The sequence below is a fragment of the Oryctolagus cuniculus genome, chromosome 15, assembly GCF_964237555.1.
Source record: "Oryctolagus cuniculus chromosome 15, mOryCun1.1, whole genome shotgun sequence".
NCBI classification, from domain to species: domain Eukaryota; kingdom Metazoa; phylum Chordata; class Mammalia; order Lagomorpha; family Leporidae; genus Oryctolagus; species Oryctolagus cuniculus.
This window is the reverse complement of record NC_091446.1, coordinates 17,752,276-17,779,526: the sequence shown is the minus strand read 5'-3', so window position 1 is coordinate 17,779,526 and position 27,251 is coordinate 17,752,276. Positions and strand designations below refer to the sequence as shown.

The 27,251-nt window shown below is 41.5% G+C and overlaps 1 protein-coding gene across 9 annotated transcripts in view; it reads left to right on the top strand.

Moving 5' to 3' along the window:
• Nucleotides 1-27,251, top strand: part of VTI1A (vesicle transport through interaction with t-SNAREs 1A) — a 375,822-nt gene that overhangs the window by 2,159 nt on the left and 346,412 nt on the right. For all 9 annotated transcript variants that reach the window (XR_011382257.1, XM_002718711.5, XM_070057223.1 and 6 more), the window contains exons 2-3: nt 6,298-6,356; nt 12,836-12,946. Coding sequence is in view for 8 of the 9 variants with exons in the window: in XM_002718711.5 (XP_002718757.1) it covers nt 6,298-6,356; nt 12,836-12,946 (170 nt within the window). In the remaining variant the exon portion in view is untranslated. The remainder of the gene's footprint in view (nt 1-6,297; nt 6,357-12,835; nt 12,947-27,251) is intronic.

Genomic DNA, 27,251 nt, shown 5'->3' with positions numbered 1-27,251 from the left:
TGAGACAAGATTTTGTTACAGATGAGTTTTTTCTGATTTTGTTTTAATGTAACCATATTTAGAGCAAAGAAGGAAACATTTGCATTAAAATGCTTTATAAAGAAAGGCATGCCTCTCTCTAGCTGTGGTGTAATGTGGGATCCAGACACGGAAGCTGCATTAGTACTGGAAGGAGACTGTACTGCCTGCACTGGAAAAAGGTTTACTGACTCAAGTAATTGCATAATAATAATTCTTTTAAAATGCAATGATTGCCCCCTTGATAATGAATGGTGCTTGCTCATTTATAATGTTTTTGATTGGTAATAGGAAAAGATAAAAAATATATCTTTACAGTTAAAAATTTCAGATGCATATCTATGGACTAAGAGAAATTAATATGTACATCCTTGAGAAAAATAATGATTAAAAGTAATTATAACTGCTGTCTTTCTGGGCATCTTAGCAGTAGTGGTGCTTAGCCAGAACTGACTGAGAAAAGATGAACTGTAAGATACCTGAGTTAAGAGGGTTAAAAATTGGAGAAAACTTTAGAGCCAGAGCAGTTTATTTCCCTCAATAAATTAATTTATTTAAATTGATACAGGTTGGATAAGTCTGTTAAAATGAGCTTTCCTTTTTTCCTGTGCATTGATAATGAGTTAGTGTTACTTCCAAAGACTAGAAAGGACTGAACGTTTAAAATTTTTACTTAAAAAAAAAAAGTGTTTCTCTGTGGTTTTAAAAAAAAATAAAAAGAATTTGTTCCTAGACTGAAGTGTTTGAATTTTAACTAATTTTAGTCATTAGGTGTTGAGCTGGGTCTCTTTTCCTAATTAATGCACTGATGGCACTGTATTTGAAAATTGTCTTTTAATTCCCTGTTCTTTGGGAAACTCGGGAAAATTGATGAGCAGAAGGTGCAGTTAATATGTTATTGGTAAGTTTCATGTGATGGGATGAATTCCTAAGTGAGGGGAACTTTTTACAGGTGAGGAGGTTCTGTTACATCAAGCAAGCTTCCTACAGGGTCTTCCCCCCAATTACTTTCCTGCTTTGCCATGCAGAGAGGTAAATGTTGTGAGTCCTGTCACTCTGTCAGAAATTTACCAAGAGATTATAGGAAAGTGGTTAAGATGCAGACACACTATCAAATCTGTTGAGAATCCCAGTGTTACTACTTACTAGATGTATGATCATGCACAGATTGCCTGGCCTCCTTAAGCAGGCTCACCCCCAGCACCCATCTGTGGAATGGGGTGAAGAGTGATAGTTTGAGTTTTACCATGATATAAAAAACTAGTGAAACAAAGCATGTGACACACGGGCACAGTTCTTGCACAGAGAAAGTATAATCAGGTAGCCCTTTGTGATTCTGCTGTTGCTGTTAGTGTTGGCGAGACCCAGCTCTTCAGACTGTTATATTTATTGAAATATTCAGGGAAACTTGGAGCTCAATTCTTGCTTCCTAGACTAGAGTGAGGTGATTTTTTTTTTTTTTTTGATCATTTACATTTGGAAGGAGGTGAATGATAAAGGGCTTTTGGATACAAAATTGGAATTGGACTTTGAGCTCAGAGGCTGTCAAGCAGGGAATCACAGGAGAGGAATGAAAATGGTGGTGGTGGGGGCAAGACAGGAGTCCTTTCTGGAAGGAAATGCTTGCGTCTTGGTGGATGCAAGCCCTGAAGATTTAGGAGGCTGTCCAGACATAACCAGGTATGGAAGAAGCCATGGACATGGTTCCATGATTATGTCTTAGCTTTGCAAGGTTGTTGTAGTGAAGGAACTTAGAAGAGACTGCTTTTATTTATGAATCTTATGATTTGCTTCAAATATGTGTGGCTTTAGGGCTGTAGTATCTTCAAGCAGCTACTGAACACTTGAAATGTGGCTAATATTTTGATATATTGGGTTAAATATTATCAACACTAAAAATCTCATTAAAACTAATTTTATTTGCTTGTTTCTTTTTAAAAATAGGCTACTAGAAAATTTAGGTTTGCATGTGTGACTTGCATTACTTTGTTTCCATTGGCCTGGAGAGTTAGATTTGAAGGGATAGTTAGAGTTCTAATTCAGGAGTTTGTTCCTCATTAGGAATCAGGCTATCTCATGTCAGCATAAGAGCTGCTGGGCAAGATCCAATCTTTCCAGTTGAACATATGGGGAAAACAGCCTTCAGCTGATACAAGTGGCCCAGTTACATCTCATAAAAAATTAAATATTTATGTTTTATTTCCCTTTCAATAATGTATATATATGCACATGTAAACATATGTGTGCCTATGTCTGTATCTCTGTGGGTGTTATTTGAAGGATGGGCTATGATAATGTTAAACACAGAGTCTCCTGCGCAGTAATGATAGCTGTTAGTGAACAGGTCTGCTGCCTGGGCACATGCCATTCGTAAAGGAGATGTCATTCTGGGTAGATGACACCCTTAAGCTCATCTTTTAAATCCTTGAATGCAAACAATGCTGTAGTGAGCCCATCACAGATGCCTGGGTTCCATCATTATGTCCAACAATGCCATCGTGAAATGAATTGTGCGGGAAAATGACTTCTTTGTATTACGTTTCCGCCATCCCAATCTTAGGGTATTTCTGAAAGAGAAACTTACCATTTCAAGTGGCAGGATTTATTTGTCCCATTGATACCATTTTTCTTTTTCTCAGTTTCTCCGTAACAAATATGTTGTGGGATGCTAAGACTGATCCATTTATTCAGTAAGTGCTTAGAAAGTCCCCACGAGGTACAGCTCTTGGTGCTAAATATACACATGAAGCAAAGGTGTGTCGAGTGGTCCCTGCCTTCAAGGAGTGAAGATGAGACCGAAGAGGAAATCACAGTAGACTAATTTCTATTGACCACTAGGCTCCTCCAGCACAGCAGAGAGCTTTAGGAATCCAGAGAAGAGGAGATGCAGTCTCAAAAGACTACCTGGAAGGATAGGTGGGGTTTGGACAGACAGAAATGGGGAAAGACTGTTATAAGAGGTTACAATAAGCAAGCACAATGCATATCTGTTATTTCATACTGCCCAGCATCTTCATTCTAACATAACAACACTCAGTTTTCCATTAGAGAACTACAGTTTCAAGCAGAAGGACCCAAGAAGGGAAACTATTGGGAGCTGCTCCAGGCTCCTTTGCAGAGGCTGTGATTAAGTCCCTGCTCCTTGGTGTCTGAATCAGCCCTGACACTGCCCTCCTCAGGCCTGGTGACTCATTTTTTCCCTTGATTCAGTGAGCCACCTCATGTTATTCTAATAAATGACATTCATAGTCTCTCTCTCCCTCTCCTCCTCCTCCCTGCCCTCCTTCAGCTTAGGTTGGCCAGAATCAGTTCTCTTGCTTTAAGTAACAGAACCCTAAATGGTAGTTTAAAAAGGGTTTGGAGAAAGTACAGAAATGAGATTTGCTTAGATAATAGTGAATAATCTGTCTGTTTAGTGTGTGGAGTACATACTGGGGAGCTCATAGTTGGAAAAACAGAAAGGTTCGTTGAGTCTGTAAATCGAAGGCCTTAACTGCTGAAGTCAAGTCATGCAGTCCAGTTGCCCTTGAGGCAGACGCGGGGACTGGGAGCCAGGGTGGTTGGCAGCACAGCTTCTTTTGTAAATGCTTCCACAATCTTGCATCATTTATTCAATTTACCATCATTTTGGGAGAACGGATTACATACACCAGACTTATCGCTAAATTCTAGAACTGTAAAGGTGATTAAAACTTGGTTCCTGTCTTGCTGGAGCTCCCAAGCTGAAAAGTCAATCAGATCTGTTAGTGTGAGAGAGAAATCATCATAATTATGTAAGAGTTATAGGTGAGGCCAGCACTGTGGCACAACAGGTTAAAGCCACAACCTGCAGTGCCAGCATCCTATATGGGTGCTGGTTGGAGTCCTGGCTGCTCCACTTCCACTCCAGCTCCCTGGGAAAGCAGCAGAGGATGGCCCTAGTGCTTGGGCCCCTGCACCCCTGCACCATGTGGGAGACCTAGAGGAAGCTCCTGGCTTTGGCCCAGCCCAGCCGCTGTCGTTGGGCCTTTTAGAGAGTGAACCAGCAGATGGAAGATCTCCATCTCTCCTTTTCTTTCTCTGTAACCCTGCCTCTCAATAAATAAGTAAATTTCCTTTTTAAAAGTTATTTTATGTAAGAGAAGATAAATAACTCTTTTTAGGGCAAGGGGATTAGAAAAGGTTTCAAAGAGGTGGTGACTTTTGAGTAGAATTTGAATGTCACTTTGCTGCTAAATGCTATGGTGAAGAAGAGCATTAACATTGGGATTAAGAGTTGATTGATTAGTAAATACTATCCAGATCAGAGATAAAAGTTTAGGATGAAAAATACATAATACGAGAGGTAAGTGGGTGAAATTGCCCAAGAACGTAGGTTATAACCATAAGAGAAGCAGTGACTGAACTCCAGGGAACACCAGCAGTTAAAAAACCAGTTGAAAAAGAGGATGCCGAGCAGAGGCTACTGAGACAAAAGTGAATCTCAGGAGAATCCCAAGATCGGGGTGTGATGGAAGCCAGGAGATAAGGAAATTATGGGATGGGTGGAGCAGGGTGTCAGAAACCACAGGACCAAGTTAACGTAGGGCCAAGCGAAGGGAAGGTCATTAATCTTAGTGGCAATCCTTGTGGTGGAATAGTGGGGACAGGAGTTACATTTTAGGGAGTGGATGTGGAGAAGAGGAAGGGAAACAATATCCGCCCTTGCTTTCAAGAGAGTAATGTGGATGAAAGGAGAGGGACACTAGTAGCAAAGAGAATGCCGGTCAAGGGAGGCAGCTTTCTTTGCTTCGTTTTGTCAGTAAGGAAAATTGATGCTTGTTGGTCTGTCCAAGGGTTGGATTTCCTTAACAAGATGTTCTTTCTGATGTGTAAATACGTAGTCTCACTCCTAATCTGAGATGGGCTTGTCTTATTTTGTTTTCTGCTCTATTACCAAAATCTTGTGCTGTTCTTCTCTGTGTGGAGATATTAGGAGGACTGTGATGTTACAGAAGCCAATAAATTTACGCACATATTAAATTTTTAATCTGGCTATATGCAGATTTAACTTTTTCGAAGAGGGAAAATTAAGCTGAATTCAAATTCCATAGTATGTTTTTCTTAAGGAAACATATTTAGAGTATACACAAAACATTTTAGGTGACAGCCATCCTCTCCTGATTTGAGAATAATGAAGTGGAAGGATTGGGATTAGCAAAATATAATTGCATTCTAGTAAAATAAGTTCTCCTAAGTATTCCCCACTTAGGATTGACTAACCTTCCGAAGCGCTGCTCAACTAAAAGGTGTTGTGCTCATTTCAAGTTTCGTGTCTTGTTGTGAGTCTCATTTGGTTCCACGTGACATAAATCAAATGTTAAAAAAAGGAAAAGAAAAGAATTTTTAAATACAGGAAAAACCAAACTATGATGAAATCAAGGAAAACCTTTCAGTTATTTAGAACTAGGAACTAATTAACTGTAGCTCTCATTCTACTTTGTTTTTTCCAAATGCTGTGTTCGTTTTAACCACTGAAAGCTTGCTTTCACTTTAAAGCTAGACTAATGGATGCCAGCAGCTTCTGGACTCCTGTGCTCATCACTAGGAGAGAGAAAAAGTCTTTCTTTCTTTTTAAAGATTTATTTATTTGAAAGACAAAGTTACAGAAAGACAAAGGCAGAGAGAGAGAAAGAGAGAGAGAGGTGTTCCATCTGCTGGTTCACTCCCCAAACAGCAGCAACGGCCAGAGCTAGGCTGATCCTAAGCCAGGAGCCAGGAGCTTCCAGGACCAGGCCTCCCACTCGAATTGCAGTGTGTCCTGAGGACTTGGGCCATCTTCTACTGCTTTCCTAGGCTACAGCAGAGAGATGGATCAGAAGTGGAGTAGCCAGGGCTCTAACCAGTGCCCATATGGGGGTGCCTGTACTGCAGACAGCAGCTTCTATCCACGACGCCACAGTGCTAGACCAAAAAAGACCTTCTTATCCAAACTTTGACTTTTCTCCTCACATCTACCTCCCCCTCAACTCCTCCCTACCCCCTGCTGTGTTGACATGGTTTTTCCTAAAGAACAAAATTATTTAAGTCTTTGTTAAAAACTTTTGGTATCATTTAACGATTAGTGCTCCTTAGGATTATAATTCTAGATAGGCTAAAACCAACGGCTTAGTTTCTAACATACCAAAGAATGATACGCTCATTTGCCTTGTATTATCTAATCTGATTGACCAGAGGGAGAAAAGTACATAAAAATAAACCTTTTGAATATTAAATTTATTTGTATCCTTAGCAGTTTATCGATGCTATTGTTTATTTCAGATGAGAAGAAACAGATGGTTGCAAATGTGGAGAAGCAGCTTGAAGAAGCGAAGGAACTGGTATGTCCAGACTTGCTAATGTATTTTTTTTTTTTTTTTTATGACAGGCAGAGTGGACAGTGAGAGAGAGAGAGACAGAGAGAAAGGTCTTCCTTTTGCCGTTGGTTCACCCTCCAATGGCCGCCGCGGCTGGCGCGCTGCGGCCGGCGCACCGCGCTGATCCGATGGCAGGAGCCAGGAGCCAGGTGCTTTTCCTGGTCTCCCATGGGGTGCAGGGCCCAAGCACCTGGGCCATCCTCCACTGCACTCCCTGGCCACAGCAGAGGGCTGGCCTGGAAGAGGGGCAACCGGGACAGAATCCGGCACCCCGACCGGGACTAGAACCCGGTGTGCCGGCGCCGCTAGGCGGAGGATTAGCCTAGTGAGCCGCGGCGCCGGCCAGACTTGCTAATGTATTTTAATACTCAACCAGAGCCCTTTAAGCTGATGCCTTCCTGTCTGTTTCACATGCTGTGGGAGTATGAAACATTACTGATTAGCATTTTATAATTGAGAATTCATCACAGAATGTAATGGTTTCTTAGGATTTTATTCCTTTTAGTATAGGTGGTTCATTTAATATCTACCCCTCAATGTTAGTCCTTCATAATACTTTTTTGATTAAGGAATGCTGGCTACTATACACTGCATTAAGCATATTGCTTGCATGGCTGGCATTGTGGCATGGTGGGTTAAACTGCTGCCTGGCCTTATCAGAGCCTTGGTTTGAGTTCCTGTGGCTCTGCTTCCAATCCAGCTCCCTGCTAATGCACCTGGGAAAGCAGTAGAAGATGGCCAAAATACTTGAGTTCCTGCTGCCTGTTTGGGAGACCCAGATGGAGCTCCAGGCTCCTAGCTTCAGCCTGGACCAGCCCTGGCTGTTTGTGGCCATTTGGGGAGTAAACCAGTGCAGAGAAGGTCTCTCTCTCTCTCACTCTGCCTTTAATAAGTAAACCTGATTTTTTAAAAAAGTATAAACATATTAATTGCTTTGTAATGTATAATTTTCCCAAAAACCCTATGAGATAAGTACTGTTTGTCAAAAACTCTGATGTGTCTGAAATTTTCCCCTACTTACAAGCTAAGTAGGCGCACCAGTTTCGTGGATGCTTAGAGAAGACATGATGCTCCTAGATCAGAGATCAAAGACTTACTAAAAGCAGCTGCAAGAGATTCAGCCTGGTTCCATCAGTTCCTGGTACCCCAGGTGACACAGGTGGGCCTGGATGTGTGTCTACACAAGCAGTGGAAAACCGTATCGGGAAGGAGCGCTATCCTGGGAAGTGTGCCACATTTTAGCAGCATGGAAGCAAGCCTGCTTGTTAAAGAGGGCAGACATGTTATTTTCATATTCAAAGTTGCTCTCTGCAATCATGGCTCCTAAAAATGGCCTAAAAATTGCCTGGACCAAGTGATCAGGACTCGCATTCTTGACACATCCAGCAAGATGTCTTAGCGGACAAGAGAACCATGTTGGAGTTATTCTTTTTTTTTTTTTTTTGACAGGCAGAGTGGACAGTGAGAGAGAGAGACAGAGAGAAAGGTCTTCCTTTGCCATTGGTTCACCCTCCAATGTCCGCTGCGGCTGGCGCGCTGCGGCTGGCATACCACGCTGATCCAATGGCAGGAGCCAGGTACTTATCCTGGTCTCCCATGGGGTGCAGGGCCCACGCACTTGGACCATCCTCCACTGCACTCCCTGGCCACAGCAGAGAGCTGGCCTGGAAGAGGGGCAACTGGGACAGAATCCAGCTCCCCGACCGGGACTAGAACCCGGTGTGCCTTATGGAGGATTAGCCTAGTGAGTCGCGGCGCCAGCCTTGAGGTTATTCTTAATACCTTTGTTCCATAGATACGTAAACTGGGCATGGACAGATTAAGTCACATGCCTGAAGTCACACACCTTGTTAGGTGGTGCACTAAGGACCAGTACCCACAAAGGCTAAATCCAGAGCCATGGATTTCCACTACTCTTTCATGGAAATAAATATGAGTCAGGGGGTAAAGAGGTATTAAAATATTGTGTCTCAATTTTTAGTTTTTTTTTTTTTTCCTCTTTTTAAAGATTTATTTGGGGCCGGCGCTATGGTGTAGTGGATAAAGCTGCCGCGTGCAGTGCTGGCGTCCCATACGGGTACCAGTTCAAATCCTGGCTGCTCCACTTCCAATCCAGTTCTATGCTATGGCCTGGGAAAGCAGTGGAAGATAGCCCAAGTCCTTGGGCCCCTGCACCCGCATGGGAGACCCAGAAGAAGCTCCTGGCTCCTGGCTTCAGATCGGTGCAGCTCTGGCCATTGCGGTCATCTGGGGAGTGAACCAGTGGATGGAAGACTCTGTCTGTCTGTCTCTTTCTCTTTTTATCTCTCCCTGTAACTCTGCCTTTCAAATAAATAAGATGTATTTATTTATTTGAAAGGCAGAGTTACAGGAAGAGAGAAAAGACAAAGTTATAGGGAGAAGGAGAGCCAGAGAGAGGTCTTCCATCTGCTGGTTCACTCCCCAAATGACTGCAACAGCCAGAGCTGAGCTAATCTGAAGCCAGAAGCCAGGGTCCTCCTCCTGGTCCCCCACGCTGGTGCAGGGGCCCAAGGACTTGAGCTGTCCTCTACTGCTTTCCCAGGCCATAGTAGAGAGCTGGATCAGAAATGAGCAGCTGGGACTTGGATCCACCCCCATATGGGATGCTGGTGCTGCAGGCTAGCCACAGCACTAGCCCCTCAATTTTTAGTTTTAAAAACCAACTATTGCAAGTATGATTCAACTTGTTACTGTGTGTTGTGGTGCTAATGAGTGATTTTCTTTTCTAAATATTGAAGGGTACTACATGGTGCCCTTTCAGCACTACTTACAGATATACTTTGGACAGTTCCTCAAAGTGTGGGTTTTTGTTTGGTTGGTTTTTTATTGATTTGAAAGGTAGAGTTAGAGAGAGAGAGACGGACAGACAGGGGTCTTCGATCCACTGGTTCACTCCCTAAATGGCCGTAATGGCTGAGGCTGGGCCAGTCCAAAGCCAGGAGCCAGGATCCATGTCTCTCATGTGGGTGCAGGGACTCAAGGACCTGGGCCATCTTCTGCTGCTTTTCCAGGTACACCAGTAGGGAGATGGATTGGAAGTGGAGCAGCCAGGATTCAAACCAGTGCCCAAATGGGATGCCGGCACTGCAGGTGGTGGTGGCTTTACTCACTATGCCACAATGCTGGCCCCTCAAAGTGTGTTTTTGTTAACTGATATTACTTGTTTCAGTAAGTTTGAAGTTGGAAGTGGAGATCTTTTTGATTAACTGTTTTTCTAGAACTTTCAACTTTTTTAAAAAAGATTTATTTATTTGAAAGGCAGAGTCTCAGAGAGGCAGAGGCAGAGAGAAAGAGAGAAATGGAGGTCTTACATCCACTGGTTCACTCCCCAGAGGCTGCAACAGCTGGTGCTGCGCCAGTCCGAAGCTAGAACCAGGAGCTTCTTCTGGGTCCCCCATGCGGGTGCAGGGGCCCAAGGACTTGGGCCATCTTCTACTGCTTTCCCAGGCCACAGTAGAGAGCTGGATCAGAACTGGAGCAGCTGGGACTTGAACCAGTGCCCATATGGGATGCCAGTACCAGGCAGTGGCGTTACCCATTACACCACAGCACCAGCCCCAAACCCTCAACTCTTCAGTAGACTAAAAATATTATCAATCTCCACAAAGAGACTCTAGAGGACAGGTGGAGACTGGAGCTTTCCCAGGTTTACTTGACTGAGATTCAGTATTAATAGGTCCATACAAAAGGGGCTGCAGCTTTAGGGGGTATTCAAGATTAGGTGGCCGTTATACCCATTGCTCAGTAAACATTGCCTATATGTTTTCAAGGGCTAGCAATGGAGCTACAGAGTGGCTGCTCTATCTGCTCTGTCACTAGTTCTTTCCCAGCCATCAGAATGTCTGATGTTCTCCATACCCCATAAGGTCTACTTCTGACCTCTGCTGCTGCTATCATAGCTTCTGGTGTTTGCCTGCCTTGGAAAGTTTCTTTTCTCTAGTGCTTTTCTCCTTACTTTCTTTTTATATTCAACTGCTTCCTCACCTTCAGGTAGAAGGACTGAATTTTTTCATTCCATAGCACCAACCAGGCCACTTCTTCCTCTGTTTGGCAAAGTAACCATTAATAGTACAACTGGTCAAGCCTGGTGCTGTAGTCAGCAGGTTAAAGCCCCGGCCTGCAGTGCCAGCATCCCATATGGATGCTGGTTCGAGTCCCCACTGCTCCTCTTTCCATCCAGCTACCTACTAATGTGCCTGGGAAAGCAGTAGAAGATAGCTCAAGTCCTTGGGCCCCTGCATCCACATGGGGGACCCAGAAGAAGCTCCTGGCTCCTGGTTTCAAATTGACCCAGCTCTGGCCATTGCGACCATCTGGGAGTGAACCAGCAGATGGAAGACCTCTCTCCCTCTCTCCCTTTCTCTGTAACTCTTTCAAATAAATAAAATAAGTCTTAAGAAAAATTAGTACAACTGATCAATTCTTTGGATCAGGAATCAAATTCTTATATTATTCACAGCAAGCAGCTTTTTTACCATCAAAATCTGTGTGTTCATGTTTCTTTGCCTTCTGGAGATGTTCTGTTTGCCTGATGTTGTGAGAAAACGGCTCTTCTGATAAACCAAGGTTTTACTGTCCAAAAAGTATAAAGCATAGCTGTACTGTCCTGGAACTTAGAGTTACCTTTCCTTATTACTAATGGGCTTTGTCCAAGATGTATGTTTCTGTTTGTTCAACAAAAGAAAGCTGATGTATGTTAATCTGAAGACATCCTTGGTAAACAAACACATGTTCATGTCATTATTTTCCATACTTTTGATGGAGACCTTGAGAGAAAAAAAACAAAAACAAAAACCTTGTTTTTGATTAGATTATTAGAGTTAGTTGTGTTTTTGTTGAACAACTGGTTTGCATTAATCTCCTGGACACCGCATGTATTATAATTTTCATGTTTTTCACTCCGCATTGCCATGTTAGAGTTGTGACAATGAAACGAGTACATGTTAGCCTTTTTACTGATTTCATTGTTGTATTTCCTTGTTCTTTCTTATCTACTTTTAATTTGGTTTTATATATCTCTGTAAAATGCCATAAACAAATATGTATTTACTTGTACCTTTTTAAAAAAGATTTATTTATTTATTTGGAAGAGTAACAGAAAGAGGGAGAAACAAAGACGGAAAGAGATCTTCCACCCACTGGTTCACTTCCCAAATGGATGCAACAACTGGAGCAGGGCCAGGCTGAAGCCAGGAGCTAAGAACTCCATCCTAGTGCTCCACATGGGTGGCAGGGGCCTATGCACTTGAGCCATCTTCTCCTGCCTTCCCTAGCAAATTAGGGAGGATCTGGATCAGAAGCAGAGTATCCAGGACTCAAACCAACACTACGTGAGATTCTGGCATTACAAGCACTGGGTTAACCCACTGTGCCACAACACTGACCCCCACGTGTACTTTTGTTAATTACTTGTCTGGATGATCTTACTCACCTTGTAGGGTGATTTCAAATAATTGATTTGCCTGGGTTGATTTGCTATTCTTACATTTTTGGGTCAAACACAAGCAAAGTTACTTCTGGTTCCTTTGATAGTGCTTGCTGTATTTTGTCTTCATCACCAGTAATCATCTTTATTATAGTTAACTTTAACCTAGCAATCACCACATAAGACAGTGTTCTAAGCACATTATGAGGAATTATCTCACTTAATCTTCACAGCTGCCCAAGGACAGGTATTTTTAGAAATGAGGAAAATAAGGCACGGAGGTGTTAAGAAATCTGCCCCAAGTTTCCATGACTAGCAAGTAGCAGAGCTTATGGTGAGAACATACTCTGACTCTGAAGACCATGCTCTGAACCACTGTGGAACTCCTGCAGTTCCACATGGTAACTGCCCATTGTGTTTTCAGTGCGCTTTGTGCAATTCACCACATTACCGTTCTGTCAACACGCTTACAAAGTATAAGGGGTTAGCCTGGAGGTTGAGATCACGTGTTGGCTGGTATGTGATTTTCCTCATCAGAAAAGACTTTTCCAGGAGAAATTTCACCGAGTGAGGCTGGGTGGAGGTTTCACGGATTAGCCACAGGAAGTAATGATTGGATTTATCTTCTATAATTGTGGAGGTTCTTGGTCAGAAGACCAGACCAGTTGCCACTGAATGATAGGCTATTCTAAGGATATTGAAATAAAAGTATTAACAAAGTTTGGATCAATCCATATGTTTTAAAAGAATTCTTAACAAACACGTTGGCACTCTGAGTGTCAGTTGGCAAGAACTCAGTAACTGTTGAACTAAAAAAAAAAAAAAATTAAGCACAAGAGTACTTATAGTGTTATTTGATTATGGGCATTCAGCACCATGGGCCTGGTTCCTCAACTTTAAAATGATTATTTGAAATTAAATTCTTTCAGCTCTAAACTTGGAGTCAAGAGCAAGCATATGGTTTGGTTTAAAGCATGTTTTTCTCTCCTCCTCCTAGCTTGAACAGATGGATTTGGAAGTTCGAGAGATACCACCCCAAAGTCGAGGAATGTACAGCAACAGAATGAGAAGCTACAAGCAAGAAATGGGAAAACTCGAAACAGATTTTGTGAGTCAAATTCCACTGTTACATGTGCTGATTTTTAGACTGCATTTTCACATTTTTTTTGTTTCCTCTCTATGCCTCAATCAGCATTAAATGCATAGTTTTTGGGGATTCTTGTAAAAGACAAAGTACAGCTTTCATTATTTCTGAATTAGAGCTCTTAGATCTAGATAGCTAATGATGGAATTGAGAGAGTATCGAGTTAATGACTCACGAATAGATCCAGATCATACGGTTCTTTGAGTCTGGATAGTCTTTTTTGGTATTTAGCTTCTAGTAGAATTCAAAACTCAGTTTCTGGCCTTACTGAGTTTGTAGCCTTTAAGATGCAGGCTGTGAGGATGGACTTCAGAGGCTCCAAATCTCCTGAAAGTGTTGGTACTTCTGGTGCACCTTTCTACATGCATTTTTTCTGGGATAATCTTCAGACTTATTAGAGTCTTAAGAAGATATATTATGGCCGGCGCCACGGCTCACTAGGCTAATCCTCCGCCTTGCAGTGCCGGCACACCGGGTTCTAGTCCCGGTCGGGGCACCGGATTCTGTCCCGGTTGCCCCTCTTCCAGGCCAGCTCTCTGCTGTGGCCAGGGAGTACAGTGGAGGATGGCCCAAGTGCTTGGGCCCTACACTCACATGGGAGACCAGGAGAAGTACCTGGCTCCTTCCATCGGATCTGCACGGTGCGCTGGTTGCAGCGCGCCAGCCGTGGCGGCCATTGGAGGGTGAACCAACGGCAAAGGAAGACCTTTCTCTCTGTCTCTCTCTCTCTCACTGTCCACTCTGCCTGTCAAAAAAATAAATAAATAAAAAATAAAAAATAAATTTTTTTAAATAAAACTTAAAAAAAAGGAAGATATATTATACCCTTCAACCCCCCCCTTCCCCCAAAAAAGTAACTAAGCTATGTTCAATAATAATTTATAAAAGTGATCCTTTATTTTGATGTCCCCATGAGGGTATTTAGCTTTCTTTTGTTGTCTACCTGGCTTTCTCTTCTACTCTCTTGATAGTGAATTTAAGACTATAAATTTGGGGCCAGCACCGTGGCGCACTAGGTTAATCTTCCACCTGTGGCACCAGCATCCCACATGGGCGCCAATTCTAGTCCTGGTTACTCCTCTTCCAGTCCAGCTCTCTGCTGTGGCCTGGGAAAGCAGTAGAAGATGGCCCAAGGCCTTGGGCTCTGCACACACATGGGAGACCAGGAAGAATCACCTGGCTCCTGGCTTCGGATCGGCGCAGCTCTGGCTGTTGCGGCCAATTGGAGAGTGAACCAATGGAAGGAAGACCTTTCTCTCTGTCTCTCTCTTTCACTGTCTGTAACTATACCTGTCAAATAAATAAATAAAATTTTAAAAAAGACTATAAATTTAAAGACATCTGTTAAAGTATAAGTAATTAGAAATTAACAGGAGCAGAAAAGATACAAGTGAGCAATTCCACTTCTTGTAGAGGTCCATAAGAATTAAAAGCAGAGCCTCAGAGATATTTACACACTCATTTTCTTCCTTTTTTTTTTTTTTTTTAAAGATTATTTATTTATTTGAGAGGCAGAGTTACAGAGAGACAAAAGCTGAGGCAGAGAGAGAGAGAGAGAGAGGTCTTCCATCCTCTGGTTCACTCCCCAAATGGCTGCAATAGCCAGAGTTGGGCTGATCCGCAGCCAGGGCCAGGAGCTTCTTCCGAGTCTCCCATGCCGGTGCAGGGGCCCAAGCAGTTGGGCCATCTTCTACTGCTTTCCCAGGTCATAGCAGAGAGCTGGATCGAAAGTGGAGCCTCCAGGAGTCGAACCAGCACCCAAATGGGATGCTGGCACCACAAGCAGCAGCTTTACCTGCTATGCCACAGTGCTGGCCCCTACACACTCATTTTTATAGGAACATTTTCACAGTTGCAAAGAGGTAGATGCTCCCCAGGAATCCATTGGTGGGTGAATGTATAAAGGAAATGCATATACACACAATGAGATTTTTTTAGTATTCAAAAGGAAGGAAGTTCTAACACGTGCCATAGAATGGATGGACGTTGAGGATATTATGATAGATGAAATAGGCCAGTCCCCAAAACAAATAATTTATAATTCTACAGACACACATGTGAGGTGTTTAAATCAGTTGAATTCATAAAAACAAGAAGTAAAGTGGTGGTTTCCAGGTTGTAATGGGCAGTTGTTATTTAATGAGTATAGAGCTTTAGTTTTATAAGATGGAACAGTGGGGCCAGCGCTGCGGCGCAGAGGGTTAACACCCTGGCCTGAAGCACCGGTATCCCATATGGGTACCGGTTCAAGACCCAGCTGCTCCACTCCTGATCTAGCTCTCTACTATGGTCTGGGAAAGCAGTAGAGGATGGCCCAAAGTCCTTGGGCCCCTGCACCCATGTGGGAGACCGGGAAGAAGCTCCTGGCTCCTGGCTTCGGATCGGCACAGCTCCAGCCATTGCAATCAGCTGTGGAGTGAACCAGTGGATGGAAGACCTCTGTCTCTCTCTGCTTCTCCTCTCTCTTTGAACTCTGACTTTCAAATAAATAAATAAATCTTAAAAAAAAAAAAAAAAACATGAAACGGTTCTGTAGATTGGTTTGCATAATAATATGAATATATTGGGGCCAGTGCTGTGGCTCACTTGGTTAATCCTCCGCCTGAGGCGCCGGTATCCCATATGGGTGCTGGTTCTGTCCTGGTGCTCATGTTCCAGTCCAGGTCTCTGCTGTGGCCCGGGATAGCAGTGAAGGATGGCCCAAGTCCTTGGGCCCTTGCACCCACATGGGAGACCAGGAAGAAGCACCTGGCTCCTGGCTTTGGGTCGGCACAGCTCCGACCGCTGCGGCCATTTGGGGGGTGAGCCAATAGAAGGAAGGAAGACCTTTCTCTCTGTCTCTTTCACTGTCTGTAACTCTATCTGTCAAGGCCCAGCCCAGTTTCTGATTCCAGGTTCCTGCTAATGGGAGGGACTGGCGCTATAGTACAGCAGGTAAAACCATTGCCTGCAGTGCCGGCATCCCATTTGGGCACTGGTTCGAGTCCCAGCTGCTTCACTTCTGATCAAACTCCCCGCTAATGTATCTGAGAAAGCAGCAGAAGATGGCCTAAGTCCTTGGGCCCTTACACCCAAATGGGAGACTCAAAATTAGCTCTAGGCTCCTGGCTTCAGATAGGCCCAGCTTCAGCCATTGAGGCCATTTGGAGAGTGAAGAAGCAGATGGAAGATTCTCTCTCTCTCTCTCTCTCTCTCTCTCTCTCTCTCTGCCTTGACCTCTGCCTCTCTGTAACTCTGCCTTTCAAATAAATAAATAAAGCCTAAAAAAAAAAATACCTAGAAAAGAAATGCAATTTAAAAAAAAAATGTGGACCCTGGGAAGCAGCAGGTGATGGCTCAAGTAGCTGGGTCCCTTTGCCCATGTGGGAGACCTGGATTGAGTTTCCAGTTCTGGCTTAAACCTGGCCCATGTCTATCTGTTGCAGGCATTTGAGGAGTTAACTGGTGAATGGGAGCTTTCTCTCTGTCTCTGGATATCTCTTTCTGCCTTTCAGATAAAAAGATAAATTAAAAAAATTTCAAATGGTTAAGATAGCAATTTTGATGCTAAATGTATTTTACCATAATTAAAAATAAAAGGTACAGATGGAAAATATTTTAGAAACACCGCTAATCATAAAGAATAAAGAAGTAAGTGTTCCAGATAGGCTGGTGTAGCAAACTAGGATTTCAGTCAATGAATTGAATTTCATATACTTCCCATTAAAAAAAAAAAAAAAAAAAGGTATAGTTGAAGAAAGACCTGAGCCTTGCCTGGGAGCCACAGGAATTATGTGCTGGCACCTAGGTTGCCTGTATTTCTGAATCTAGGATCCAGATCCATAAGGAAAGTCAGGAATGCTGTGCTGCTATGCTTGTTTGTTTGATAATTTAATGGATATTTATCTGAGAAGTTGGGATGGACTTCGTCAGTCCCTCTGATACGATGGTCATTCAATCCCTACTGCTATTAACTTTAAAAACATGGAATCCATGATGCACTTAAAATTCAGAAAATCAGTAGACATGCCTAGCTTCCGTGCTGTGCGCTGCTTGTGAAAGGGTGGCTTCTCTCTGCAAGAATATGAGAAGTGGTGAGAAAACCGGGTTGATTTAAGAGTTTGTCAACTCAGGTTTATAGTTAGGACATTCTAACTGAAGTTAATATTCACGGTAAGTGGTGAAGGTAAAATAGAATACTTCTAAGGATTATTTTAGTTTGCTTACCTCAGTTTTTGTGGAACTCTTTCCCAGAGATTTTCCTCATGGGTTCTAGAAAAACTGAGTGTATTCGTTTGCTGGCGCTGCCATGACAAAGTACCTCGAACTGGGTTCTCACACAACAGAAACTGTTTTCTCAATTCTGGAGGCTGTACCTCAGAGATCAAGGTGTTGGAAAGCTTGAATCCTCTTTCTCCATGGTTTGTAGATGGCTTTTCCCTGTTCTTCAGTACATGTGTGTGTCCTAATTTTCTTTTCTAATGAGGATGTCAGTCACACTGAGTTAACCTTGCAGTCACAGCCTCAGCCCTGGGTGTTAGGACATCAGCACACAGGTTCGAGGGGGACACAGTTCATCCCAGGACTGAGTTTAGTTTTAACCTCTTCTTCTTAAAATGTTTTCAGAAGTTAAATTATTTCTCTGGCTTTGTATACTCTTAACTCAGGTGTCTCAATTTAGTCTTTTGTTTCTCCAAGCATCCAATATTGGATGGAATTCTTTAGGTATTTGCAAATTATATTCTTGGTAAGTATTCCTTTCTCAACTGTTTTCTTCCAAAATGAGAAATGGAACCAACGACTAGGAATTAAACATTTATGCTTTACATATCATTAACGATTCTTGTGTTTATTTGTGTATTTGCTCCCATTGCTTTCTTCCAGATATGACAGGAAACATCTTTCCCCACCACCACTTCTGTCATATAGCAGTTTGCACTTTGTAAAGTCCTTTAACATGTACTTTATTTCATTATAAAAAGGTAAACACAGTTCATGTAAACTACTATCCTCATTTACACACGATTAGAGCCAAGAGCCTTAGATTGTTTGTGGATTTCAACAAGACTTGAGTCTTAACGTGTACCAAGCACTGTCCTCAGTGCTTTAGTACAGCAGCAAGCAAGGTGAAATTCTTGTTCTCCTGGGATTTAAATTCTCATGGGATGACGGTGGGCATTTGCTGCAGATGTTGTGAAGATCGCTTAGGGTAGCCTCATCCCATATTGGAGAGACTGGTTTGAGTCCCAGTTCTACTCCCAATTCTTGCTTCCTGTTAATTCATTCCCTTGGCAGCAGCAGATGATGGTCCAGGTACTTAGGTCCCTGCCCTCAAGCAAGTGCCCGAGTTGAGTCTCAGGCTCCTGGCTTGGGACTGGCAGCTCCAGCTGTTGTAGGCATTTAGGTTAGTGGACCAGCATGTGGAAGATCCCTCTCTGTGTGTATGTCTCTCTGCCTTTCAAATAAAAAATAAATTAAAAATTAAAAATACATAAATTTTGTTGGGAAAATATCTAGTGAGGAAGATAGTAAATAAACATAGATAGATATTTGCAGGTAGTAATAAATGCTGTAAAGAAAAACAAAGTGAATAAATGAGAATACAGCCATCAGCAGAGAGGTAGAAGCTGTTTTCCCTCCAGTGTTTTTTGTGAGAGAAGAGGTGAGATATATGTAGTTAAGGAGTTAAGTGTGTAAAATATTTTATACACTATTTACATAATTCTATTTTATTTTTTTTAAAGATATTTATTTATTTATTTGAGAGGCAGAGTTACAGAAAGTGAGAGGGAGAAGCAGAGAGAAAGGTCTTCCTTCCATTGGTTCACTCCCCAAATGGCCACAATACCCGGAGCTGTGCTGATCCAAAGCCAGGAGCCAGGTGCTTCTTTCTGGTCTCCCATGCGGATGCAGGGGCCCAAGGTCTTTGGTCCTCTTCTACTGCTTTCCCAGGCTGCAGCAGAGAGCTGGATTGGAAGAAGAGCAGCCAGGATTCAAACCAGTGCCCATATGGGATGCTGGTGCCACAGGCGGAGGATTAAACTACTGCGCCACAGTGCCGGCCCCTCTTATTTCTACTATATATATATATTTTTAAAAGGCTGAGAATATCTCCTTAAAGATGTTTGATAACTTTCTGATATTGATACACCATACCTAGAAATATTGAATTACAAAAAGAAGGAGCTGAAGTCGGTGCTGTGGTGTAACGGGTAAAGCCACCACCCGCAGTGCCGGCATCCCTTATGGGCGCTGACTCTGGTCCTGACTGTTGCACTTCTGATTCAGCTCTCTGCTAATGGTTGGGAAGGCAGTAGAAGATGACCCAAGTTGTGCCCCTGCACCTGCACGGGAGACCTGGAGGAAGCTTCTGGCTCCTGGCTTTGGATTGGCCTCGATCCAGCCATTGCGGCCATTTTGGGAGTGAATCAGTGGATGGAAGACCCCCCCACCCCACCGCCTCTGCCACTCTAACTCTGCCTTCCAAATAAATAAATAAATAATCTGCCAAAAAAAAAGGAGCTGAGGTGGCTCTTCATCTCTCCATGTTTGCTGCAAATTAAGCAGTTCTCCCGTTCCCCTTGTAATACTGACATTTATACCGATGGAGATAAGCAGAGGAACACTTCGTAGTGTTTTCTTCGACCTCGTGTACGCTTGCTTTTTTTTCTTCGTCTCTGCCCCTGTCTGGCTGTCCTGTTTTGGGCTTCGTCTCTACTTACACCACTTTCTTATGCTGTCTTTCTCTCCTGTGGCCTAAATGACTACATCTACATGAGGGGTGCACAAGTTTTAGGAAAGTAGAATTAAAAGGTAAGTTTGTTTTGGTAGAATAAAATGTTGGAATTCATGCACCCAAGAGGTCTACAGAAAGTACTTAGAAAATACATATTACGAAAAAAAAACCTGCATGGATTTCAATGTTTGCACCAAAATAAACTTAGCTTTTAATTCCACTTTCTACAAACTTTTGAAGTACCCTCTTATGCTGAAATACATTTCTAGCCCGGATCTCTCTATAGCTCCAGATTCCTATTTCTTACTGCTTACTGGACACCATTAGCCCAGTGTTCCTTAGATAATAACACCCAGATTCACTAGATACTGGTTCATTCAGAACTGTCATTAATTCTTCCCTCTCCACAACCTTGCATATCCAATTGATCATTGAGAATTTGCAGTCCTGCCTTTGACTCTTTCCCATATTCATCTCTACTCCTGAAAGCCTTTATCATGTTTCCACCCGGGTGATTGTGGTAGTTCTTCCTACCTCTGTTCTGCTCCCATTCTAAACCTCCGTTCTGTTCCACCATTACCTTCCTTATACACTAATTGAATATAGCATGCTGTTACAGACAGACGTACGGAGTCCTCATTGTCTGCTGAATGGGATCTAGGTCAACTTCTAGGCTTTTTCCCCCCCTCTTCTATTGCTTCTCTATATGCATAGTGCTTTTATTATTACATGCTCAAAAGTGTAGGCCTATGTAGTTAAAAGTCCAGGTTTTATTGTTTTCCTTAAGAGTACAGTGTGTCAACCCTGTTCTCTTTATTACCCCTCTAAAGAACCTTCTTGGACTTTTTTCTTTAATCACCCTTACCCTCACCCCATGAAAATTTGATAGCCTAGATATATTGTTCCTTGCAGGACCACATGTCTGTAATAACTAAGATTCCTCATCCTCCCACCCATCAATTTTTGCCTCTGTGGGCATGATTTTGCCCCTGTTACCAATGCATGCTTTAGAGAATGTTGATCTTTTTTCAAACAGTTAGATAATTTACCAGCAGATCAGATTGATGAGGGGTTATTGTTGAGCTTTGTTAATACATGCCTGGAGTAGCCCTACTCTTATGTGGCCGTTCTTGAGTTCCATTTGTAATACAGAAGTGTTGAGTGAGTTCTCACCACTCCGGCTGGAGTTCCCTCTCCTTGCACTGAACAACTTCTGCAGTCTCTGTTCAGTCTGTGGCTCCCCAGTACCTGTTCCATGGTAGGTAGATTGGATAGTAGGTAGTATTTTAGGAATTTTTAATGCATTGTCAGTTTCTCGTGCTTCTTCTCTGTATGACTCCCTTGTCCCCTTTACCCTGGTAAATTTCACTCATTTCAGAAGCTCAGATGCTTCTAAACAAGGCTCCGCCTCCATGGCATACAGTATGGAAGGTATCTCCAGGCTGAGAGCTGTGGCCATTGTGGGGCTCATTTCATGAGATTCTCTCCTCCAAGAGATTGAATCTTATGCTGCCTGCCATCTAGCTTTTTATTGAGAGTTTTTTTTCTTATTTATTTGAAAAGCAGACCAACTGAGAGGGAGACATACATACACGTACACACAGATTGAGAGAGCAAGAGAGAGAGAGAAAAACAGATCAATCTTCCATTTGCTGGTTCACTCCCCAAATGGCTCTAACAGTTCAGGCTGGGCAGACAAAAACCAGGAGCCATGAATTCCATCTAGGATTCCCACATGGGTAACAGAGACCCAAGTACTTGGGCCATCTTCTGCTTTCTTCCTGGGCACATTATCAGGAAGCTGGGACTTGTACTGGCAGACCGTGGGATGTCAACATTACAAACAGTGGCTCAACCCACTGCAACACAATGCCAGCCCCTGTTGTCTAACTTTTGGAAGCAATGTCCTATATATTTAGGCCATTTGTATCGTTGGTTAGATCAGCAAGGTTAGTCTTGTACCAGTTACTCCACCATGATTGAAAGTACAGTTCAGTGTAATTTTAATGTTTATTAATTCCTTAGTGAGATTGTATACATCCATACAAAATTAATGTAGTGTTTATGATTACCTGTCATAGAATTCAAGGTGTAATGGACTGATACTTTAAAATTCAGGTCGTGATTTCTGGTCACAATGGTGGGAGGTTAGAGGGGCTGAGGGAAGATAGCAGTCCTTTTTATGTTCTCATTTATGCTGTTGCTGTTCCTGATGATCACTTGCCCAATTCTGCTCTCAATTGTTGGCCTCTTCTAGCCTAATGCTGTTCATTTTTGGCTTCCCATAGACTTAGAGTAATTTAGGAATATTAGGTCCGGAAGAGATGAAATGTAGTCACCTTAATTTTCTGATGAGGAAATAAGGGATCACAGATCAAATGACTTTCCTGTACATCACATAGGCAGATAGAGCCGGGGCCAGGTTGGATGAGCTAAGCACCCATTCTCAAGTTCTTTTCAAGATCCTTCGTGGTCCCCCTCCCTTCAAACTTCCCTGATAACTTATTTAATAGCCACACTGGGTATTTGAAAATAAGTTTTTAAAAAATTAGAATTCATGTATTTAAACTGTTCTTGCAGTTTCTTCTTTGGGTACTAATATGAATTTGCTAAGACTTCATCATGTTAGGGTGTTCCCAGAAAATGAACCAGCCAAAATGGAAAATCAAATGGGGTTGAGAATTCTTTTTAAGTTTCAGATTATTACTTGCTTCTTAAGAAAATGCAATCAGTAGGGACTGGATGGCCCAAGTCCCCTGGCCCCTGCATCCATTTGGGAGACATGGATGAAGCTCCTGGCTCCTGGCTTCAGCCAGGCCCAGTCCTGGTCATTGTGGTCATTTGGAGAATGAACCAGTAGATGGAAAATTCTCGCTGTAATTCTTTCTAATAAGAAATAAATCTTTTAAAAAAGATAAAATCAAACAAAAACTCTCTAAACATATAAACAAAACAAAAAACCCTGAAAGTCTATGCGATGTTTGAGAAGGTCTCAATAAATAGAAAAGGAAAAGAACAAGTGAGTGGCTTACCAGGTCCCAGAGCTCATGAAGAAATGGTGTGTGGAGTGCTGTCCATATCTTTGGTGTTGTACTTTCGTGCTAGCACCATCTCGTGGTTGATTTGTGTCGTTGCGTATTTCTTTTTTCTTGTGACAAAGCTGAACTTCCTTTAAGACACGTAGACACAGACAGAAGGATTTGGACGGAGGATTAGCTTGTAGGGAATGTTAGAAGTAGAGCTTTTTAGCCCCAGTCTCAAGTTCACTTCTATCCTGGGTCAGTGGTGCCCGAATGCTGTCCTTTTCCTGTTTGGCAGACTATGTGATGTGATTGTTAGACCAGCTCCTAGTGCAAAGCTGCGTACATCAGAGAATGGCACTTCTATTGACAGTCTCAGCAGTGAGGCTAAATGGTCCTAGAAATCCAACTACCTGCAGACTATCGGAGTTGGTCCCTGAGGTCAGGGTTCAAAGGATGTTGTGGAACAGCTTGAAGCTTTTACTGCTACTACCTGCACTCTCTCTTTTCATAGGTGAACGGACAACTTGAGTATTTGAGCGTAGGAGTGAAGCCAGTACCCATATTCTATTTTTTTTAAAGTCTGAGACTAAAGAAATGGAAATGAGAAAGTTGAATTTTAATTTTAAATTTTGTGAAAAGGTCAATAACTTGATGTTTCTGTTTACATTTTATCTTTCTTATACTTATGGCTTCCTGGGATATTTTACTTCTATTGCTGTGGAGGATGTAGGAAACTGTGAACACATGTTTTAGAGATTTAGACAGTCTCGGTGGTAATATGTAATAGTTATAGCATCAGCTAATCCTTGTCACAGGAGTATGAGTGTATTGTCAAAAGAAATTAGAAACCTAGTCTGTAAATAGCCATCTTAGAAAACAAAATTTCATTTATTTTGTGGACTTATTCAATATGTCGTCCAAATACATTGTATTTATTGTTCAGTTCCATGTAAAAATAATTCTTTCTACTTATAGACTACTCTAAAGGTAAAGGAGAGCAGAAAAAATTTTAAAACTCATCTGATCCTTATTAACCCAAGAAAGATCACATGCTGCGTTTTGATTGGTTTCCTTCCAGTCTCTCCTTCTTCTTTCCTTGTATAATGTATTGGTTTTTTTGCATAATGATGATATTACTGTCTCTACATCTTTTCTTTTCTTGTATACATAAGATTCTATCATTGATATTTTCCATTTCTGTAAATTCCTGATCATTATAGGTGCATAATATTTCATTGAGTGATGCTAGTTAATGTATTGTTAATTCCTAATATGTTTTCATTTACTCCCTCAATAATTGATATGCGGCAGTGAACATATCTGAACAGTATTAGTCACGATCATTTCACAGAAACCAGATTCCCAAGTCAAAGGGTAGCAACAGTTTCATAGCTCTTAATAAAGTATGCCAGGGACTACATTTTTATTGTGACTCATAAGATCATTTTTGTTCTTTGTCCATATCTTGTCGGTAGTAGAATATGACTTAAGAAATGGTATTCAGAGTTAAACCAGGGCTTTAGTTCTTTATATGCAGAAACTCACTGTTATTATCTGTGATCATTGGGGATTTTACAGATTCCTGGATTAAATATAATCGAGATTTCTTTTTTCTAAAATACTCTTCCACAGAATTTATATTAATGTTGGTAAGGGTAACAAACATGCATGGCTCTCAGTAGCTGGTCTCTCAGTGAACTCATTTACATTCTTGACATTTCTTAATCAGAAATCGAAGTTTCTATTAGTTATTTGGTGTGACTGTGCCCTTTCAGGTAGAATGTATTGCTGTATTCATATAGTATGTACACGTGCATGTGCCTTGTTTTTCTTGTTTGCAGTCATTTTCTTAAGAAGATGATTTCCCATCACCAAGGTCCCACTAGAAGAAAATGTTAGAAAATCATTATGCAATTGGCCACGTTTGTTTGTAGGATCCCTATTCCAGCCTTTGACCATGGTAAATCTACTCATAGAGTCCCCATTAATTTCAAAAGCTGACATAGGAAATGGACTGACCTGGCAAGGGAGAAACCAAAAATCTACACTCAACTATAGTCCGTGCTTTCTGGGAACTAATGTGTGCTTGTCTGTCACTCTGGTCTCCTGTTCCAAGAGGCTGTAAAAGTTTCTTGCTGTTGACCCTTCTCTCTACTCTATGGACTTGAATGAACAGTATTATGTGTTAAATATTTTATTGTTGGTCTTATGTACTGAATTTGAGGTTGACCTTAACAGATTTTCTGTACTTTGGAAACTGACATTTTTTCCTATGTGATATTTTTCTGAAGATTTCTTTGGGCCTGAAACCATTGCCATTTGCTACTGTATAGTTTTATGACCTGCAGAAATAACTCCCATGTCCACTGTAGTCATGGGCAAAGCTGAAATGTGCACTAGTGTAGATATGTGTGTTTAATGTATTCATGCATTCATATTTATGTACATTTTCCTAAACTTGCTGCTGGATTCCTGATTGGATTTTGCAATTCAGTTGGAATTTTTTTCCTATCTCTTTAACAATGTTTTTTATCATTGAAGTTAAAATTATGGTGCCACTTTGTGGTAAAAGGAGCAAATTTTTGTTATGACTTTATGGTGTTTCTAGTTGTTTGAGGGTTTTGAAAATTCTTCACATACTTGCATTTCAATTTTTTTGCACCAAAATAAACTTACCTTTTAATTCCATTTTCCATGAACTTTTGGAAGTACCCTTATGTAGAGAGCTTATTGGTTTTAATGTTGTCTCTGGTTAATATCCTTCTTAAATGACTTAACATATTATCATCAAGTTTTCTCTTGTTGGCTTGTTTTGCCTAGCCATTGTGATCGTAGCTAGGAAATAAAGAGGAAAAAATTAAAAACAAGATTTTGAATGATTAATTATAGGCCTTTGGCAAATTCAGCTTTATTGTTAGTCACTAGGTGGCACTGTTTGTTTGCAGAGTACCTTTTTTTTTTTTTTTTTTTAAGAAACTATGGTAGTAACTGAAATTACTGCCTCATGAATAAAATATTTCTGATGGGATTTGCATTTCTATATTGGCTGAAGACACTGTGTTGAATGTTTTATTAACCAGCCCAGTGCAACTGTCAGCCTATTAAAGAGATCCAATGGTCCCTGTTTAGATAAATAAACTAAATAAATCCAATTCGTCAAATTGTGTTCCTGGCTGTTTACTTTCCATTCTTTTGATGTACAGTTTATTTTAAGTTAAAGCCACATTGGTTTAAAAATTAATGGGAAAATGTTATTTGGTGTTTGGAACATGAAGAAGCTAATTGCCATAGTCAAAAAGCCAGCTCTGTTTTAATGTTAAATTGTTTCCTCATAAATAGAAAACTTTTTATGGGTTGTTTCTAAACTGTCCTATGGTCAAAAATAGTCTAGTATTCTGTGAATATATGACCAGATTCGTGTTACCAAGACTTGAGAAACCCCAGTGTCATTTCCTATCAAAAGTACTATGCGGCTTGTAAAACAAATCTTTAACTTAATTTTCCCTTTGAGTTATGTTCCTTTTCCATGTACGGTGTACTCTTCCACAGAAAGAAAAATAGTAATTGATTTTTAAATAAAATGCCTTTTATGAAAGTACCTGCCAGTCCCAGTTCTGGTACACGTCACACATTGAAGGGAAGACAAGGGCGCTGTGGCGGTTGCTGAAGAAAGCTCAAGATGGGCTCCGAACAGGGCTAACGGCCTTGCACTCACTGATTGTCCTCCTAAGGCTTGTCTTCTAGAGGTCTTGGAACTCACAACTGCATTGTTTAATACCACAACCCAAGTAGAGATTTCATACGTAAGCCCTAGGGTTACAACGTTCCAATAAAGTACATCAATTTTTGTGCTTTGCTAAACTAGTTTAGAGTTAACAACTTGAAATGACACATCATGGTTCTGACTTCCTTCTCTTTTCATGACTCTTCAGTTGCTTTTTATGTCATCCTTATTGTCTTTTACCTATTTCTGCGTTTGTGTGGTTCAGAACACAACTTAAGGTGAGTTAGACACTTTTGACTTAGTTTAAAACTTTTAGGAGTGTTCAGCCAGCTGAGATGAGGACTGAGCCCTATCTGATCTCTAGGGTGAAAGCTTTTCAACTATGTAATAGAGGTGGACAGTTTTGTTCTGTCAACTGCTGTAAGCTTTTTAGTACAAGAAATTAAAGTGGGACTAGGATAGATTTTGCCAGACTTTGCTGTTGATTTTAAATCCTCATAATCCTACAGGAAATGGACAATGCTGACAAATACTCTCATTTTTTGCTTAGGTTGTTTTGTTTGTATCCTTTAGTTACCAACACTGAAAAAAAATCGTATTTAAAGGGAAAAACATAGTAAATGCAGAGTTATATTGCTCTGTTGGATTTTCTTTTAAACGTTTATCATATCACAAACTGAGAACCTTCGCTAGAAATGACCTGAATGTTCAGGGGAATTGGGAAAACTCAGGAAACATGACCCTATCCCCAGTGTATGCTCTTAGTTCCCGAGGCTCCTGCTGTCTTTGCAATATACAAAAGCTGCT